This window comes from Cyanistes caeruleus, chromosome 4, assembly GCF_971803275.1.
Source record: "Cyanistes caeruleus chromosome 4, bCyaCae1.hap1.1, whole genome shotgun sequence".
Taxonomy (NCBI): Eukaryota; Metazoa; Chordata; class Aves; order Passeriformes; family Paridae; genus Cyanistes; species Cyanistes caeruleus.
Window position 1 is genome coordinate 32,974,715 of NC_141704.1, and position 18,116 is coordinate 32,992,830.

General features: G+C 39.0%; 1 protein-coding gene across 50 annotated transcripts in view; it reads left to right on the plus strand.

The window, feature by feature from the left end:
- The window catches only part of TNRC6B (trinucleotide repeat containing adaptor 6B), a 126,438-nt gene that overhangs the window by 77,827 nt on the left and 30,495 nt on the right, over nt 1–18,116 (plus strand). For 25 of the 50 annotated variants that reach the window (XM_086885617.1, XM_086885620.1, XM_086885634.1 and 22 more), the window contains 5 exons: nt 3,878–3,965; nt 7,758–7,779; nt 9,217–9,561; nt 12,868–15,195; nt 16,493–16,651. In XM_086885617.1, the coding sequence (XP_086741743.1) occupies nt 3,878–3,965; nt 7,758–7,779; nt 9,217–9,561; nt 12,868–15,195; nt 16,493–16,651 (2,942 nt within the window). Of the gene's footprint in view, nt 1–3,877; nt 3,966–7,757; nt 7,780–9,216; nt 9,562–12,867; nt 15,196–16,492; nt 16,667–18,116 lie in introns of all 50 variants that reach the window. The other 25 variants (XM_086885612.1, XM_086885631.1, XM_086885615.1 and 22 more) reach the window with 3 other exon arrangements.

An 18,116-nucleotide genomic window follows, 5' to 3' on the forward strand; every position in this document is an offset into this window, starting at 1 on the left:
TGTGAGGTCAGGAGGAGGGAAGAGGACTCACAGCGCTGGTATCTAGTGCACATCTTCACCTGTGAGGAGCTTCCAGACTCTCACACTGTTGTCCTGTGCTGCTGCAAAAGAAGCTGGGAGTTGTGTGCACTTAAGTGCCACTCTAGGAATTTTAATTTCTTACATTTCACTTACATTTTTTGGTGCTGTTTTAGTTTGAGGGTGACCTTACAGGATTATGGGGTTTGTGTTGACTAATAATGTGTGACACTTTATCTCTCCCTATCCAAGTGTGTTGGCAGCAGATAGCGTGCAATATGTTGCACGTCGTGTCATCTCACAGTTCAGTTTGTGACAGCAAGAGCTTTGAAGGCAACTTCTGTCCTCTACCTGTGCCTTAAGCCCATAATGTGTCAGAACAGCTTTTTAAAATAGAATTTTCTGGAAAAATGAGTGTTGGAATTTTACAAGAAATTAACAATTTCCAAAACAAGTAAACGTTTTTTTAAAAGGGAAGAACACATTTCTTGAATGTCTATTTTTGTTTTCTTTCCCCTCTGAAATGTATATTTTAATAACACAGACTTCACAACTGTTTTCTGTTATGTCTCTAGTTTAACTAGTGTAAAAAACTTCTCTAAAATGATTGCTTTTGACTTAGGAGGTTGCTTTAAGAACTTAGATAAGGTGTAATGTATCATAGCTACTGGGTTTATTTGGGTTTGAGTTTTCTTAGGATGGAGATAACATTTTGGATTACAGTGTACATCTTTTGTAAGCTGTTAATATGCCGTACTTTAAATACTTGGGATTAAAATCTGTAATATGCTTTTTATATACTTTTCAGTAATACTGATTCTAAGATTTTGTGGGAGATTAATTAAAGTGCAATTAGGTCATATTTTTAGATGAACACATGCTTTCTTGAAAAAACACTAGGTTAAAAAGCAGGCTGCTGATTTGTATTTAGCAGACTTCCTCTTCAGGGTTGTGGTGTGTCTGTGTTCCCATTACAGTGTGCTAATAACAAAACCCGGAACCACACCCCATTGCATTACTCTAAATTCACTCTGCTTGGAGTTGATGGGTTTTCTCCCCCTGTTGATCTCCTCAGTGTGAGCAGCTGTTTGCTGGAAAGCACATTATAGACCTCTGAGTTTTCAACAGGCCAGGAAGAACTGTCTTTTGGCTAATGGGAAGTTAATAGGCAGCATTATCTCTGGAATACATCAGGAAGATTATTGAAAGCTTTGTTGGTGTTGAATTTTTCAGAACATTTAACACTGCAAGTTAAACTTGTATTCAACAAGCATCTTGCATCCAGCTGAAGAGGAAAATCATTGATCTTAAAACAAATGTTAGTGAAATGCATCAAAGAGTAGAATTTGGAAAACAGCACTTCTGATACCCAAAATAAGATATTTACCCTTCTAGTTTAGTGAACTTTCACTGTGGTTCTACATTGGTAGTGTCTGTAGCATCTATTCTTGCTCTGTCATTTGGAAAGTATAACTTCGTACTTTGACATGTTTGTGAGGTTTTGCTCAGTGCTTTGTCAGGAGCTCTATGATCTCGTACACATCATGTAGCCCAAGTGTTCAGATAGGTCCTTTCCACCCTAGAGCTTATATTAATTGAAGCCTAAATAAAGTTTTGGTAAATGAAGTAAACCAAGTGTTGGTTGCTGCTGTGTTGTGGTTGTTGAGGATGCACCCAATGGAATATTAAATCTCTGCTAAAAGAGCAGAAGGGGAGGTATTCATGCCAAACAAAAGGGCTTCTCTGCAGCTGTAGTCCATGTAGATCAAAAAACAAGGCAGCAGCAATAGCAATCTCCATGTCCTAAATTTACCACAAAGGCAGACCATAACTAGGTAATTACTTTCAGGCTATGGATCTTTTGTCCTTGTATCCTTTCAGTGCTGCATGTCACTGTAAGCTGTAGCTTCTGCTGTGATTGTGAATGTGGTTCTTTTTCTTTTCTCTTCCCTTCTTTTCTGCTCAAAAAAGTGAGGAAGGTGCTTTTAAGTAGAAAGCTGCCTGTGTGCCAGGCAGTTACTGGAAGTCATTTTGTGTTTTGAGCCTACCATTTTTCAGCAGTTCTTTTGAGACAGCTCCTTTTAAACTTCTTTTTAAACATTTGCCTACTGCAAGAAAGTTTTTTGGAAATAGTGTAGAAAATAGAAACTTGCACCACAGCCCAAAAGGTATACATAGCTTGACAAGACAGAAGTAGTAAACATAATTTGAAATCATAGCAACTTGGAATGATGAGGGTGTCGCAGGAGAGCTTTTTCATCTTGCTTACAATCTGTGGCTCAAAGAAAATGAAAAATTCTGTCTCAATGCTATGACACACAATGCAAAGTACACTAAGCTCCCTAGTGCTTCACAGAAAAAGGTGTAGTAGTTGCATTTGGTGGTAACCTCAGGATGTTGTTACTGATGACTCATCCTGCCCTTATCAATTTCATCCATCCATGAAGAAGGGGTGACTAACTTGAGAAAACCAGAAAGACATTAATTGCTCTCTATAGGACCTTTGTCATTTAGAGAGTTCTTGGAAGCCCTCAATCAGGAAGCTATTAATACATAGCATCTCAAAATATTTTTTGTAGGAATCAGATGTGTAAATGTCTCTTTGCACTTCGGCTTTGTAGAATTTAGTGAGATTGAAAAGAAGGATATTTCTTTTACCTTTACTGTATAGATGCAATTCAAGAAAAAGTCTGTACAATGTGGCAGCAAAGCCAACTCAACTCTTAAGGTTTTTAAACTGTGATCCAAAAAGTCCTTTGATTTAGGCATAAATACAAGAAATAGTTCAGTACTATTATAAACTCTCGTTTTATTTGTAATGCTGTTCTGGTTTTTACAATTTATTTTTTTTCTGTAAGATTGTGGATTATACTTGTTAGTTGGTTCCCATTTGTAGAGTCTGTGATCCTACTCCTCATCTGCCAAACCATCTTTTTACATTAATGGTCTTTGTCTTAATTTTTCCATATAGAAAGAAATTACTCCAGGTAAGCTGGAAACTTGGCCTTAAATTTATTTTTAAGGAGGTGAAGACAACTGGTTAATGAAAATGTGATTCACCATAGAAACAGCTCAGCCAATAATATAAATGCAGTAAATTAACTATTCCATAGTACTTTCATATTTGATACAGAACATAGCAACAAGATGATGGCTTGACAACAATAGCAGCTGCATGTATTTTTTTTTCCTTTTTTTGAAAGAATGTTCTTGTGGGAAAAAATAGATTCCCTGGAAAGTAATTTATATTACAAGTTTCAGCACAAAAATTCTGTGGGTGGATACAATAGCCTAGAAATTAAATTAGAGATTTGTATAATAAATGATAGGTTTGATTTGATGTGACACTTCTAGTCTCTTACTAGTGACATAGCTACAGGCAATAGAATAATCTCTTCCCCTTGTGAAGATAAATGTTGTATCAGACCGAACTATCTTATATTAAATTACAACTTCCCTTTTTATTTTATTTTTTTTTACCATATGAAAAGATTCATGAGACTCTTCGTTAAATAATAGCATGACCCAATTATAAGAGCACTTCGGCCAAAACGTCTTGAAGATATTTTCTACTGTCAAGCATGTGATTAATTTATGTAGTGAACTGCCATAACAGACCTGATCTGAATAAAAGAATTTTCCTTTATGCAGCATGTGGCATGATTGTGGCCATACTGAGCTAGAAGGTGCTTTTCTTATCACAATTTGATGGAAACCCTCAGATAGAAATGAAGTGTGATAAGAGGAATCTGATAGCTTGACTGTCTTTCTTGCAGGGAAGAGATTTATAGTATGTGTGGCTCTTGTACAACTTGATTGTGCCAACATTTTCAGACCATTGTTTTTCATGTTTTGGCAGAGAGAAGGAGCAAGAAAGGGAAGAACAGTTAATGGAAGACAAGAAAAGGAAGAAAGAGGATAAGAAAAAGAAGGACTCTGCTCAGAAGGTGGGTTTTGATATTTTAATTATTTTATCCTGCTAAAACATAAACAGTACTGGTGGTAATAAGATGTTAATTTGTTTGTATTTGAACTTAAAAATTGTTGCTTAAGAGTGGTGCTTCTTTAAAGATGCTTTTTTGCATCAATTTCCTGGAACTGAGCTGTTTAACTTGGATGTTTCTTCTCCTTAGAGTGCTGTGTAAAATGAAGTGAATTTTTTTATATAAAGCATTTAAGTTATCTAATATGGCTTCTTTGGATCTCTCTCTACATGACTGCTGCTTGTTTGAGGTGTTCATGGATTGAAATACTCATGGGCTTTTGCAATTCTTGCCGTAAAGTTGAGTAAATATTTATTAGAGCAGGAAGATACTTTTTTTCTTTTTTTTTTTAATCCTTAAGGAAGTTTATATGAAATATTTACTACTGAAGATTCCGTTTATGTTTTTTGCTAAGTATTACTTGAATTTGACGTTTTCTGTAGCTAATAGCACTTTTGCTGAAGTGTACCAGTTCAAGTCTGAGTTGTGGAGAAATTTTTAAGTCACCAAAAATTGGTTCTACTCAGAAAAAAAGGTGTATTAGAAGGTCTGTATTTTACAATAAAATTTGGCAGGTTGTTCCAGGAGTTAGTTTGAGACTCTTAGGGCGTTATCCGTGCTTTTTACCAGTAAAATCCTTCCTGGGCTTCCCAGTATAAAGTAGGTGCAACTACCCTGCAGCAAAATGTCTATAAGATTATTTAGGTACTGGAGAATCTGACAAATGAGGAGAGGCTGGGAGTGTTATGACTGTTCCTCCTGGAGGAGAGGAGACTTGGGGGATCTCATCAATGTATATTAATACTTTGTGGGAGTGAAAAGATGGAGGCAGACTCTTCTCCACAGTGCCCATTGGCAAAGCATAAGGCGTTATGTACATATTGAAAGTCTGCCTAATCATAAAAAGATTCCTTTTTCGTGCATGTCTCTGACTGGGCAACTGCTGGAACAGGTTTCTCAGAGGGGTAGTGGTGCCTCTGTCTTTAGATGCTCAGAACTGAGTTTCACATGGTCCTGTGCAAACCAGTTTTGATGATTTTGTTTCAAATTGAGGAGCCTCTTGGGCCCAGGTGGAGGACAGGGGTAGGAACTGTGGATTAGATTTCCAGAGGCTGTCCCTACCAACGTGAATCATTTTGTAAAACTGAGAGCAAAGGCTTTATTTTCTTTCAGTAGTCTGTTTTTTAGTTGCTTCAGTAACCAATCAGGTGATGAAAGATGACAATGTTTACTTACATTCTGTTGGTTTTTGCTGAGAACAGACAGCACCAACTTCAGTGAAATTTTGGCTTATCCAGGGTCTTTTTTCATCTGGCTTTTTCACCAATTTGAGTCTATCAGTTTAAACTGGGTGCAAAAAATGTGTGTCAGTTGTCTTCATCCAGTTGATACATCCCCAAATAACAGTCCAAAAAAAAGAGCAGTTGCTACAGATACGGTCTCTCCAGTATCTTTTTGCCTTGGTGCTGTTTAATGTTGAAGTACAAAAAATGTATGTAGAAACCAGAAAGTGCAGACCCTTATGAATAAAGAGTAGAGATTTGAGGGTTATGTGCTGATATTCAGTGATAAAAGGGAAACTTGAAAAGTCTGTACTGATCATCTTGATAACAGTGCTGTGTTTACTGAGGAATTGGTGCTTTGAATACAAAAGAGATTTGCCATCTTTCCTGTGCAGTCTCTCACCTACTAAGTTTTCAGCACATATTCTGCCACACTCTCAGGAAGGGTAAAGACTAAGTAATTTAATCTCCTAGAGGCCAAACTTCACAGTAATAGTTGGAGATAGCTCAGAATTGCAAAGTGGACAGACAGATGGATAAAACATAAATGTGTGTGTTCATTCTATGACTGTGGAGGTGTTTACCAAATAAGCAGCAATGATTTCAGAGTACCATTTTCATACCAGGTTTGTCTAACATAAAACAATTGCTCTGTCTGGATCATCTGAAACTCAAAAAATAAAATTTAATAAAAGAAACGCCTTAAAGAGAGGTTATACAAGCAAGTTGACAGCTTAAATATACCTGTGGTGGGTGTCCAGGGGCTGTTTGGTAGCCTGTCAGTAGGCTGAGATTTATTCCACCTTCCCATTCACTGTAGCTGCTTCCACCCTGCCGATGCTCATAGGTTGCCCACAGAGAGATGACACCTGTACATCTGAGGCACTGTCACATTTTTTTCAGCATTTTAATTTTAGATTAAAACAATCACAAAACCAGATCCTTGTGACTAGGAGAGAGAGACATTATAGGCAAAAGGGTTTTTGGTTTGTTGGTGGTTTTTTTTGTCTAAATAATTTGTGTTTATCATGTAGAATTTTTCAAGGATTCAGTGAAATGTTTTTTATCCAAGTAGACAAGTTACTAATTTACTGAATGTGTCTGCTGATGACTATAGTAAACTTATCAGCATTACCAGATTGTGTTAATTAATATTTTTTCCCCTTTTCCTTTTGTATTCAAGCATCAGGGTAAATTAAGTGTGTCACCAAATTTTTAACTGTTACGGAAGATGAATGTAATTTGATGTATACGGAAATTTTCAAAATTGAAGTCGAAAATTGATGTCTGGCTTGGTATAGACACAGTTTTAGTACAGATACATTTTTATTGTCCTTCAGTTCATTGTATGTCTGTGAGGATGCAATGCTTAAGATTTTGTATTTTAGTGAATGTTCCACTTTGCATATTGCAAAGTTGATAGTGTGTGATTGTTGATATGCATTGACAGTTTTCATCTTTCCAAAGTAAATGATACTATAGCAATTTAGTGCAGTTTGTCTTTTCATTCTTTACCCTACAAAGGAGTTCTAGCTTGGTTAGTTTCAACAATAAACTGCTTTTTACTTGTGCTTTCATTATTCTATACTGTCACTGTGTGTTTTCCAGAAATATGGACTAGTTCAGCAATTTCTTTTCAGAATAGGTGTCATAGAACCTGACACATGATGATCTTTAGGGTTTTTTCATTATTGTGTAGTAGAACTCATGATGGACAAGTTCAAAAATGCTACAGTACACAAGATTCCAGAGAATATACCAGTGATATGTTTGTTGCTACTGTAGCTTGAAATCTGCTGCGCTGAAACAATGTAGGATACAGTAAAACCCATATTGAGTACGTTGGCCAGCGTGTATACTCATTTCGGTCATTGACTTCTTATTGCATTCAGTAGATTTACTTTATAGGTGTTGCTGGTAGTTTTTTTAAGTGTGGAAATGAATCCAGAAAGGTTTAGAATTACTTCTCCCTGGAAGAGATGTTCTGGGAAATGTGAAATGGGTAGATGGCAGAAAGGCAGACTCCTGTGGTTTCTTCAGGCCCCAACAGTCTATTGTAAGGATACTCTCACAGAAGGAAGGCTTTGTTACACTTTAAAACACATCACCTCCAAAATCTGAGAGAACTGTAATGCTATAGCACATGTTTATTTGTGCTTTGGAAGCCCATGTTTGGGATGAGGAGGAGGATTGAGTACTCAAAATCATGAATGTAGTATGATTGTTTCTGCCAGGGACTTCTGCATCAGCCAGTTATTACAGGAGTTGTAGTACTTTGGAAAACCTTGTATATATGTGTGTGTATCTAATTAGGAATACTGTTCAGATTTGTAGTTCATCAGTTGGTCGTTTTCATTCCACAACAAATTCTGTTCTTGTGCTTATATATTACGGTTGTGATTTAGCACAACATGTTCAGTGTTTGTTTTGTGCTGCTTAAAACTCTATTTACATTCTTGCTCTTAATTTGCAGGTCACAGATCAAAAAACCAAAGGTAAGAATCTTTGATCCTAAGGAGTACTTTTATTGACTTGAGCCAAGCTTCAGATCTTTGTCAAAACTGTTAGAGAAGGAAGGGGACTAATGAGTAAAGATGAAATACTGAATATGAGTATGCAGAAGAAACAAGTTGAGGTGATTAAAATGGAGAAGCTACAACTAATCTGCAGATGTGTTGTCAGCATCTAAGTGCTTGAAAGGATGAGGATTGTGGATGAGAGGTTAGCTGAAATACTCAGTTCTCTGTTTTACAACGGTTTTAGTCAAATAACCAGGACTGAAACCACCTTTATAAAGGGAATGAAAAACAGCAAAAGTACTGCTTATAGTGAGGTACCAAAATGTATGACAATTACTTGGGTTTGGAAATTTAAATTCAGGCACATGTAAGTCCAGTAGAGAAAACAGGGCTCATGAATGAGCATCTTCAAAGTTGAACTAAGTAATTTAGCTGTTGTTAAAATATATTTAATCTTGTTTTGTGTATCAGTTTTTTTGATAACAAAATGGCTATTAGTTAAAGAAAAGTACTGAAGTAGTAACTTGATTTTATGGCTAACCACACCTTTTTGGGGTTTGGGCAATGAAGCCTATCTAGAGAAATTGGAAAACCCTTATAAAAATAAAATGTGGAGAATAATACATTCATGTTGCCCAAGAGAGACCCACTTGTATTGATCTCAGATTGGTAGAAGTTTTACTGATTATGCTTTGTTTGTCTCGAGTCTCTTGAGCAGATTTTGTGATGATGTTAGCACCTCAAGAATTTATGGTTTTCTTCTCCAATACATCATAGTCGTCAGGAGCAGCTTGTCTTTGGCTTGAGGGGCACCTGGTGAGCAGCAGGGAAACCTTAAGTGAGCCAAATGCAGTTGCTCTGTGTAGGACTGTCTTTTGGGAGAGAGTCAGCAATTACTGCCTTGCTTAAGAGCAGCACAGAGAACTCAGATTTGTTAACTCTGAATCCAAAAGCAGGCAGGTTATTTCCCATCTTTTTGTTTAGGCAGTGGCTGCATAGCCTAGTAAACTGGTGAAAACTTGGGTTCTGATTTCAGATTTCCAATAAAGATGATGATGCATAGCAATCCAAAAACCAGTTGAAGATCAGGAAGGTGGAGCCAGTTATATTTGACTGCTCATATTTTAAAATTACTCTCTGTCTAGGGTATATTCTTTACCAACATTATATTTGCAAGAAATTTTGGGCTTAGAGCAAAATTGATGAACGTAAAGTTTCATCCTAGACATGGAAGCAAAAGGTCTGCTGCTGCTTGTTCCTGCTTCTTTACATTGTTTTTAATTATTGAGAAGGTGGAAGCGACACAGGATTTCAGAGATTAAATAACGAAAGCAAAGTGTCAGAGTGAGTTCTTGTAGCTAACACAGGTTTTAAGTGGAAAAACTTCTGATTTTCATCCTTACTGTTTTTCAGTGCCCGAAGTGACGAAACCAAGTTTAAGCCAACCAGTGGCTGCCAGCCCAATTGGCAACTCTCCATCGCCACCAGTCAATGGTGGCAACAATGCCAAAAGGGTGGCAGTGCCGAACGGACAACCGCCAAGCGCCGCCCGCTACATGCCTCGGGAGGTGCCGCCGCGATTCCGTTGCCAGCAGGACCACAAAGTGTTACTGAAACGTGGGCAGCCCCCTCCGCCATCCTGCATGCTCCTTGGGGGTGGAGCAGGGCCTCCCTCCCCAGCAGCACCAGGAGCAAACCCAAACAACGCACAACCAGTGACAGGAGCACTGCTGCAGAGCGACAGTGGGACTGCAACAGGCAAGTGGTGATAGTAAATAATATTAAATGAACGTGTTGGTGCATGGCAGAAAAGAGATGGCTGAAATTATACATAAGCCTGCCAGGATATAACAAAACTCGGGTTGCTTTTGGGGAGGTTCTACTGTTTTAGTGTACAGACTTCTGTTGGCAGCCATGGATATAATTTTTACTACTAGATGAAACAAGAGGTTTAATTTTTTTCAAGTATGTTTTGAGTGGTTTTAATTGGTTGTTGAAATGTTCTGCAGCAAGGTAAACACAAGGCATAAATAAACAGTAGTCACAGAGTAGCTCCTAATGGCTCTTCAGGTTTCTTTGACATGAATTTCCTGTCTTGTCACATTTTTGTATCATCTCGTAAAAGAGACATGCACATGCCAGGTCGGCAAAGGGCAGATGTCTGTCATGTCTTGTCTGGATGAAACAGAAAGATGGCCTATTGCTCCTTAGTTGTTTTTTTTTTGTAGTAATCTTATTTTTTGTACTTAGATAAGCCATTTTGTACAAGTGATGACTGTTCTGTTTTTACTTTTCAATTCATTTTGTATTCCAGAAGATAGATTGATTTTAGCATTGTTTAGTGAGCATGGGGAAGTTACAGCTGCTCCTGATTTTTTTAGACCCTTGGTGAATCACAGTAGTTGTAACATTTCTTCTTTAATTATAATAGAACAAACAAAATTCCACTCAAAATATCTGCCTTCTAAAAAAAGACTTAGGTGACCTGAAAAGTCAAGGACAGCTGCAATTCTAACAATCAGGATGTTTAAAAAAGAAATATTAAATACTTGAAAGTCAAAAAGAAGAAAATAACAATACCAGTATGTCTGAATTTTCTTTGAAAATGATGCTAGATCAGTGGGATGGTGATTTTTTAACCATCATGGAAGTCAAGCTTCTATGAGTTCTCTGTGGCTTTGAATTAAAAACAGAGGTGACTTGTACAGAAGCAGAGGTGAATTAGATGGAATGGCTGTCCTTATTAAATAGGATCCTAGGAAAATTAGTAATTCCATTTATTTTGTGGTTTCACTACTTGAATTTATTTGTAGCAAATCTCTGACAGAGTATTTATCTTGTCTTTGATAACTGCTGTTTAATAAAGGAAAAAGTGAATGTCAAACTGTAATGGCAAAATTTTAACTTAGCAGTTTAAAAACAGATGTCTTAGAGATAAATTATTTTGATAAAACACCTGAAACAAAACGTGGCCTGAAGTCTATGGTTGCTATGTAAAATCCTGGCACTCGTATGCCTTTACAGTTATTGTAGTAGACTGACTGAGGAAAATTTGTGGTAGAGTGAAACATTCTAAAAGGTTTCAAAACTTCTCATGAGCAACATTTTTTTTGCTGTTGAGTATACTATATGACAACCATTTTGAAGTATTTTGAGAGGCTCCTTATGTTATATGTAAGTATTTGACACTTAATATTTGTTTTTCTGAGGTTGAAATTTGGTATTGCAAATTGTCATATTTTTACACTTCATTTAATGATGCATTAGCAACTAAGAGACACTAAGATGGCTGTATTAGCCATGGTTAGTAGTTGCATTATCCTGATGTAAGTCAGGAGTGCCATGAAAGATCCGGGTCCGTGAGACCTGCCTCACCCCATCCATTTTTTTGCCCCATAATGAGTTAACTGGGCTGGGGAACTGACTTGTATTAAAATGAAATCAGGTTGGTTTTTAAAGCTGATTTTGGTCTGGATGACTTTTACCCATTCACCTAACTGAGTGTCAGTGAGAACATACATGCTAGCATGTGAGAGTGGGTGTGCCAGAGGAGTGGGAATGAGCAGGTGAACAAGAGAGAGACGAGGCTGCTTTAGGTGCTCCATCAAAGTGCATATGGAAGTGCAATGCTGTTATCTGCCTTGTACATTGTTTATCCCACCTCAGATCTGGCTGTTGGCAGACTGAAGTGCAGTTAGGGCCCAGTTTGGTTTGACATATATGCACTGATACTGTGGCTAAATTCATGCCACATGAAAGAAAAACAAAAGCAGGTTCCCAAAGGGGAAGATCATGCAGCTTACCTTCTTGTTCACATTCTTATATTCACCAGATGGTCATAGGTAATGTTGATGAGGATTTAATACTAAAAGTCAACGTACAATCCTTCTTCACATGGACCTTTTTCTACCAGGATTTAAATCCCTGTGGTAAAACTAGTGCCCTGAAAGATGTCTCATACCAGTGCAGGGGACTGAGATGATGGGTGTTCTATGTAATTCTTCCAATACCGATGATAATTCAGGACATACAAGACAGTTTTGTGCAAAAAGGTTTAAATTTTATTGGTGAAAGTCTTTCAATAGTTACGATTATTGCCACTGTCCAATACAGCAAGGGAAGACTGGTTTCATAAAACAGTCCATTGAATTGTGTCTTAGCATGCTGTATGTGAGCAAGCACCCCCGTCTTAATACTTTTAGAATGTCTTCACAGAAATTAAATGTTAGAGTCACTGATTTGAAGATCTTGCTAGGTTTGGAGCTGCCCCTGTATCATTCATTGGCTGAACCATTTCTAAGTTCAAAACCTGGCAACCTTGCAGTCTTTTGAGCTTATCTTGGTCTGTCATCCTTAAGCTCTTCCTGTGATCTGTCTAATCTGAAAGTTTTTTAATTGGAAGGGGCGAAAAAAGGGTTATTCTGTGCTAAAAAGATAGACAGATAAAAATATCAGTGGAGTCATACTTCCTTGCTATTGTTCAGTTTGCATTTGAGGTTAAAGCAACAGAAGGAACAGAGTGTACTTGGGAACTGCTTGATCTTTTGGATCTTGGTGGGTGGGATTTAGTGGTTGAAGACAAACTACTCTTCATCACTATTCAAAGCTTAGAAGGGAGTTCTAACCTTGCTGTAAAGTCTGGATCCTCATTGGTGGCCCTCAGTGAAGGCAAATCTGGAAGGCATTCATTGGATGCTCATTGTTTAAGCTAAACTGAAAGCCTTGGACAGGCACTGAAAGCTGATCTTATCTTCTGCTGAAAGTATTAGCAACCAGGAATAGTGATCCTTACTTCAGAATATATAACAGGAATTGAGGCTGGGAGAGGGGAGTTACCCAGTTTTTTAAGCTGTTTGCTTTATTTTCATGGAAGCTGTCATATGAGCCAGTACTGGTAGTAACAGTATATATTCACTTAGGAATACTGCTGCAGCTGTTACTATGGAGTTTATGCTCCACAAAATAAGTGGGATAATGGATGTCAAAAATCTGATGTTCTGTGCTTATTATAAATTATACAGATTACTAATGACCTTTTTGGGGTGTTTTGGTTTTTTCTTTTAGATTCAGCAATTGGAGGTGCTGCTGCTTCAAATTATGCAAATTCTACTTGGGGTCCTGGAGCCTCCTCCAACAGCGGCACCAACGCCAACCCAACTCACATCTGGGACAAGGTGATTGTAGACGGGTCTGACATGGAAGAGTGGCCTTGTATTGCCAGCAAAGATGCTGAGTCTTCTTCCGAAAACACCACCGATAACAACAGTGCCTCGAACCCTGGCTTGGAGAAGAACACTCTGCCAGGAAGCACCACTAGTAACAAAGGAAAAGGAAGCCAGTGCCAGTCTGGAAGCGCTGGAAACGAATGTAATCTTGGGGCCTGGAAATCTGATCCCAAGGCTAAATCTGTTCAATCTTCCAACCCTGCTGCCGAGAGTAACAATGGACTAGGTAATTGGAGGAACTTGAGTGGACAAGACAGAATCAGTCCCGGTTCTGGCTTCAGCAACTTTAACCCAAATAGCAACCCATCTGCTTGGCCAGCACTGGTTCAAGAGGGCAATTCTAGGAAAGGAGCTCTGGAATCTGATAGTGGTAGCTCCAATGCACAGATTAGCACAGTAGGTCAGACCTCTAGGGAACAGCAGTCAAAGATGGAAAATGCGGGTGTTAACTTTGTCTCTGGCAGAGAACAGGCTCAAATTCATAACACTGATGGACCAAAAAATGGAAACACTAACTCCTTGAACTTAAGTTCACCAAACCCTATGGAGAATAAGGGAATGCCCTTTGAAATGGGCTTGGGGAACCCTTCCAGGAGCACTGACACCCCTTCTCAAAGCACTGGAGAAAGAAAGACAGGGAGTGTTGGATCTTGGGGTACAGCTAGGGGGACTTCTGGAACTGACACAGTCTCTGGGCAGAGCAATTCTGGAAACCATGGGAACAATGGAAAGGAGAGAGAGGACTCCTGGAAAGGAGCTAATGTTCAAAAACCTAATGGGTCAAGAAGCGATTCTTGGGATAACAATAACCGGTCTACGGGTGGTGGGTCTTGGAACTTTGGCCCTCAGCATACAAATGAAAGCAAATGGGGTGAAGGGAACAAATTAACATCTGGGGTCTCTCAGGGAGAATGGAAACAGCTGTCTGGGTCTGATGAACTGAAGATTGGAGAGTGGAGTGGTCCAAACCAACCAAATTCTAGCACTGGAGCATGGGACAATCAAAAAGGCCACCCTCTTCCTGAAAACCAAGGTAATTCCCAGGCTCCCTGTTGGGGAAGATCTTCCAGCTCTGCGGGAAGTGAGGTTGGAGGTCAAAGCACTGGAAGCAACCACAAAGCAGGAAGTAGTGACAGTCACAATTCTGGACGCCGATCATACAGGCCTACGCATCCTGATTGCCAGGCAGTCCTGCAGACTTTGCTGAGCAGGACTGACTTGGACCCCCGAGTGCTTTCAAACACCGGCTGGGGCCAGACTCAAATTAAGCAAGACACCGTGTGGGATATTGAAGAAATGCCACGGCCCGAGGGGAAGTCTGATAAAGGAACTGAGGGGTGGGAGAGCTCTGCCACACAGACAAAGAACTCAGGGGGCTGGGGCGATGTACCCAGCCAAAGCAATCAAAACAAGTCTGGATGGGGTGAGCTCTCAACCCCAACGGAGTGGAAGGACCCCAAAAATACTGGAGGATGGAATGACTATAAGAACTCCAATTCTTCTAATTGGGGAGGAGGAAGGCAAGAAGAAAAATCATCTTCCTCTTGGAATGACAGCTCTAGTAAGGATCAGGGGTGGGGTGGACGGCAAACTAATCAAGGATGGTCTTCTGGAAAGAACGGTTGGGGAGAGGAAGTTGACCAAACAAAAAACAGTAACTGGGAAAGTGCAGGAAACAAGCCAGTGTCTGGTTGGGGTGAAGGTGGGCAAAATGAGATTGGAACTTGGGGTAATGGTGCAAATACAAGCTCTGCTTCAAAGGGTGGATGGGATGATTGTAAAAGAACTTCAACGTGGAACGAGACGGGTCGACAGCCCAACTCCTGGAACAAGCAGCAGCAGCAGCACCAGCAGCAACAGCAGGAGTCTTCTGGTTCCTGGGGTCCACCGCCCCAAACTCCAAGTAATGGGCGGCCTCCAAACCCAAACTGGAACAGCGGACCACAGCCAGCTGCCCCCAAAGAGGAGGAGCCTAGTGGCTGGGAAGAACCTTCTCCACAGTCAATCAGTCGAAAAATGGATATTGATGATGGCACTTCGGCGTGGGGAGATCCTAGCAGTTATAACTACAAGAATGTGAATCTGTGGGACAAGAACTCACAAGGAGGACAGGCCCCACGGGAGCAGAGCCTACCTACTCCAATGACTAGCAAATCACAAGCATCAGGTACTAGTCTCATTCCTTTCTTTAGCAAACTCCTATATATGACTGTAATCTTAATGCATAGGAGAGATGCTTGAGCCTCCAATTCCTGATAGTTTTATTCTATAAAGAAAACCAAATTCTTTTATTTGAATATTTGGTTCTGTATTTAAAGTGTCTTTAAAAGCTGAATCCATCAGTCCTCTGCTTGTTGTGCTTCAGGAACTGATCTGAATACTGGTCACCTTGCCAGGAAAGGAGGATGTTTGTTTGCTGACAAATCTGGACATTTAATTTGAGCTCTGAAGAACAGGTTGAATTACAGAATCAAAAAAGTTTTAAGACTGAGTCCAGCCATAAACTTAATAAGCCTAGCACTTCTTAGTCCATGATTAAACTCTGTTCCTCAGTGCAACATCTGCAGGTCTTTTAAATACCTCAAGGGATGGTGACTCAATCACTTCCCTGGGCAGCCTGTTCCAGTGCTGGATAATCCCTTTGGTGAAAAATTTTCCCTAATATCCATTTGAAACCTGCCCTAGTTCAGCTTGAGGCCATTTCCTCTTGTCCTAACTAATTCTTGTGACTTGGGAAAAGAGACTGCCCCCAACACGGCTATAGCCTGCCTTCACATAGTTGTAGAGAGCATTAAGGTCTCCCCTAAGCTTCCCTTTCCTGGACTAAATAGCATTTTTTATATTTAATTATTAGAAAAGTGGGGAGAAAATCTTTACTTATTTTTAGTCAAAAACCTTTTTCTCTGAAACACTTAGTTAACACTTGAATTTGAGTACATCTGTGACAGTTTTTTAGTCAAGTTTGACTTTGTATGCTAAAGAGTACTTGGAAGAATATTCTCTTCTTTGGAATAAGGACAAGAAAAAGTTACATAGCCTGGAAATATATTAAGAAATTATTGTTATGTAATCTTTTCCTCTGACTCAAAGACACTTTAAGGAATGCTATCTTGGTTTAATACTGCAAATATGTCCTTTATTCAGTATATAAAACCTCTTAAGTTAGATGCTTGTAATTCGTCACAAAAGTTCACAGATGGGAGGACAGTATTAGATGTGGAGTATATGTTTAACCTGGGAGAAGAGTATTACTCATCATAGCGTTCTCTTCCTTTTCATCCCTGGAGGTCAGTGCCCACTCTAAATTTGTTGTGAATGATTGTCAATTCTGTTTCACCCACGCTACTGAGAACCTAAAGTTCTCAACAAGAAGGAAGCAGTAGATTAATGACGTGGTGCTGCGCTGCAGTAAACAGTTCATTTTCTAAATGGTCTGTAATGAAACCTCTTCCTCCTTTGTGCAGTCTGGAGCAAAAGCACTCCACCTGCTCCAGATAATGGTACGTCCGCCTGGGGTGAGCCAAACGAAACCAGTCCCGGGTGGGGTGAAGTAGATGATACAGGAGCATCAACTACAGGCTGGGGGAATGCACCTTCCAACGCCCCGAATGCCATGAAATCTAGTGAGTACAGACCAGGTACCAGTTTCTTTGCTATTGCCTTGGAGATGTTTTGTGTTTGGCCTTTTGACATAGGTCACCTGTGGAAGAACTGTTATCTGAGGCCTAAAAGTTTAGTGCTGGATGTTTTTACAGGATTTTGATGGATGAGTATTAAGTGTTTGTAAATGACTGAAACTTAGTCTTTTAAGGTAGTAAAAAATTTCCTGACTAAGCAATTAAATGAGCAGCTCTGATTCTGGAAGTGCTGAAACACAGTAAGGAAATGTGTATTTTTCTCTTTTCCTCTGACTGCTTGCTTGTTACATGACAAGTCACTTTTTCTGATCATATCAGCAAAAGGCATGCACAATACTGACAAATTTCATTGTGGAGGCTATTACATGGTTTTATCTGTGCTTTGATAATGCAGATTGGCTTTGAATGGATTTTTTAAAATTGTATAAGTGAGAAAAAATGAAACTCTTAAGAACTGCACTTTGTAATAGAACCTAAATGCCTGCTGCAGTGTCTTTTGTGAATGGTATGTTGAAATATTACGAAAATTTATTTCAAAATTAAAATTTTGCTATATTTGGAGTTTTTGAGGATATGATTCTTGATGATGTAAGCTGTTTGTAGTATTTTTATTTCATGCTTTTTAAAGAAAAAAACAACAAACAAAAGCAATGTTATTGCCAAAGTCAGTAACATTTAGATGTGAAGTTTCCTGTAGGAATGACTGCTGATACACAAGTGTTACTGAACTTAACTTGAACAGTTACTTAAACTGAACTTGATGATGCCCACTGTAAAACTGTTTCCAGCCCAGAAGTTGCTTTTACAAAATATAATTGTTTGAAATGAAGTGATGTGTATATAGTTTGCTCTTGGGTCATTCTCTCTTCCTCCCCTCCCAATTAAATCATTTAGCCATTTCTGAAAAAAAAAAAAAGCTTTGCTTCCTTAGGGGTTATCATTGTAACAGGCTTTTGTGCATGACTGGCTTCCTGTGCCTGCCACACAGACTTGGCACTTAGAGGATGCTAAGCTGATTTTAGATGGATTTATTCTTTTATCTGTAAAAAGACACCTAAATATGATCAAAATAATAACTTCCAAAATTGATCTGTTGAAAATTCCTGTTGATTGGTTAATGCTTAATACAGCCTTTTAAGGCTATATGTGGTCCCTCACTCACCGTGACTGGTTTGTATGCGTGCCATAACCAAAGAACTGCAACCTCCACATGGTGTTCCATATGTGAGCTGTCCCCAGGTCTAGAGCAAAATCAGGGACAGGATGCAGACTAGTTATGATAGGAAAAGGAAAAAAGAATCAGTTTGGAGCCAAAGGAAGGAAGCATAGATCAGTATCCACCTGTTGAAAAAAGTAGATGTACGTAGTTCTGCCAGCATTGCATAGGAATATTCTGGCAGAAATAGGAGAATAAATTGTTTTCTGTAATATCTTTTTGGTTTTAATCTTG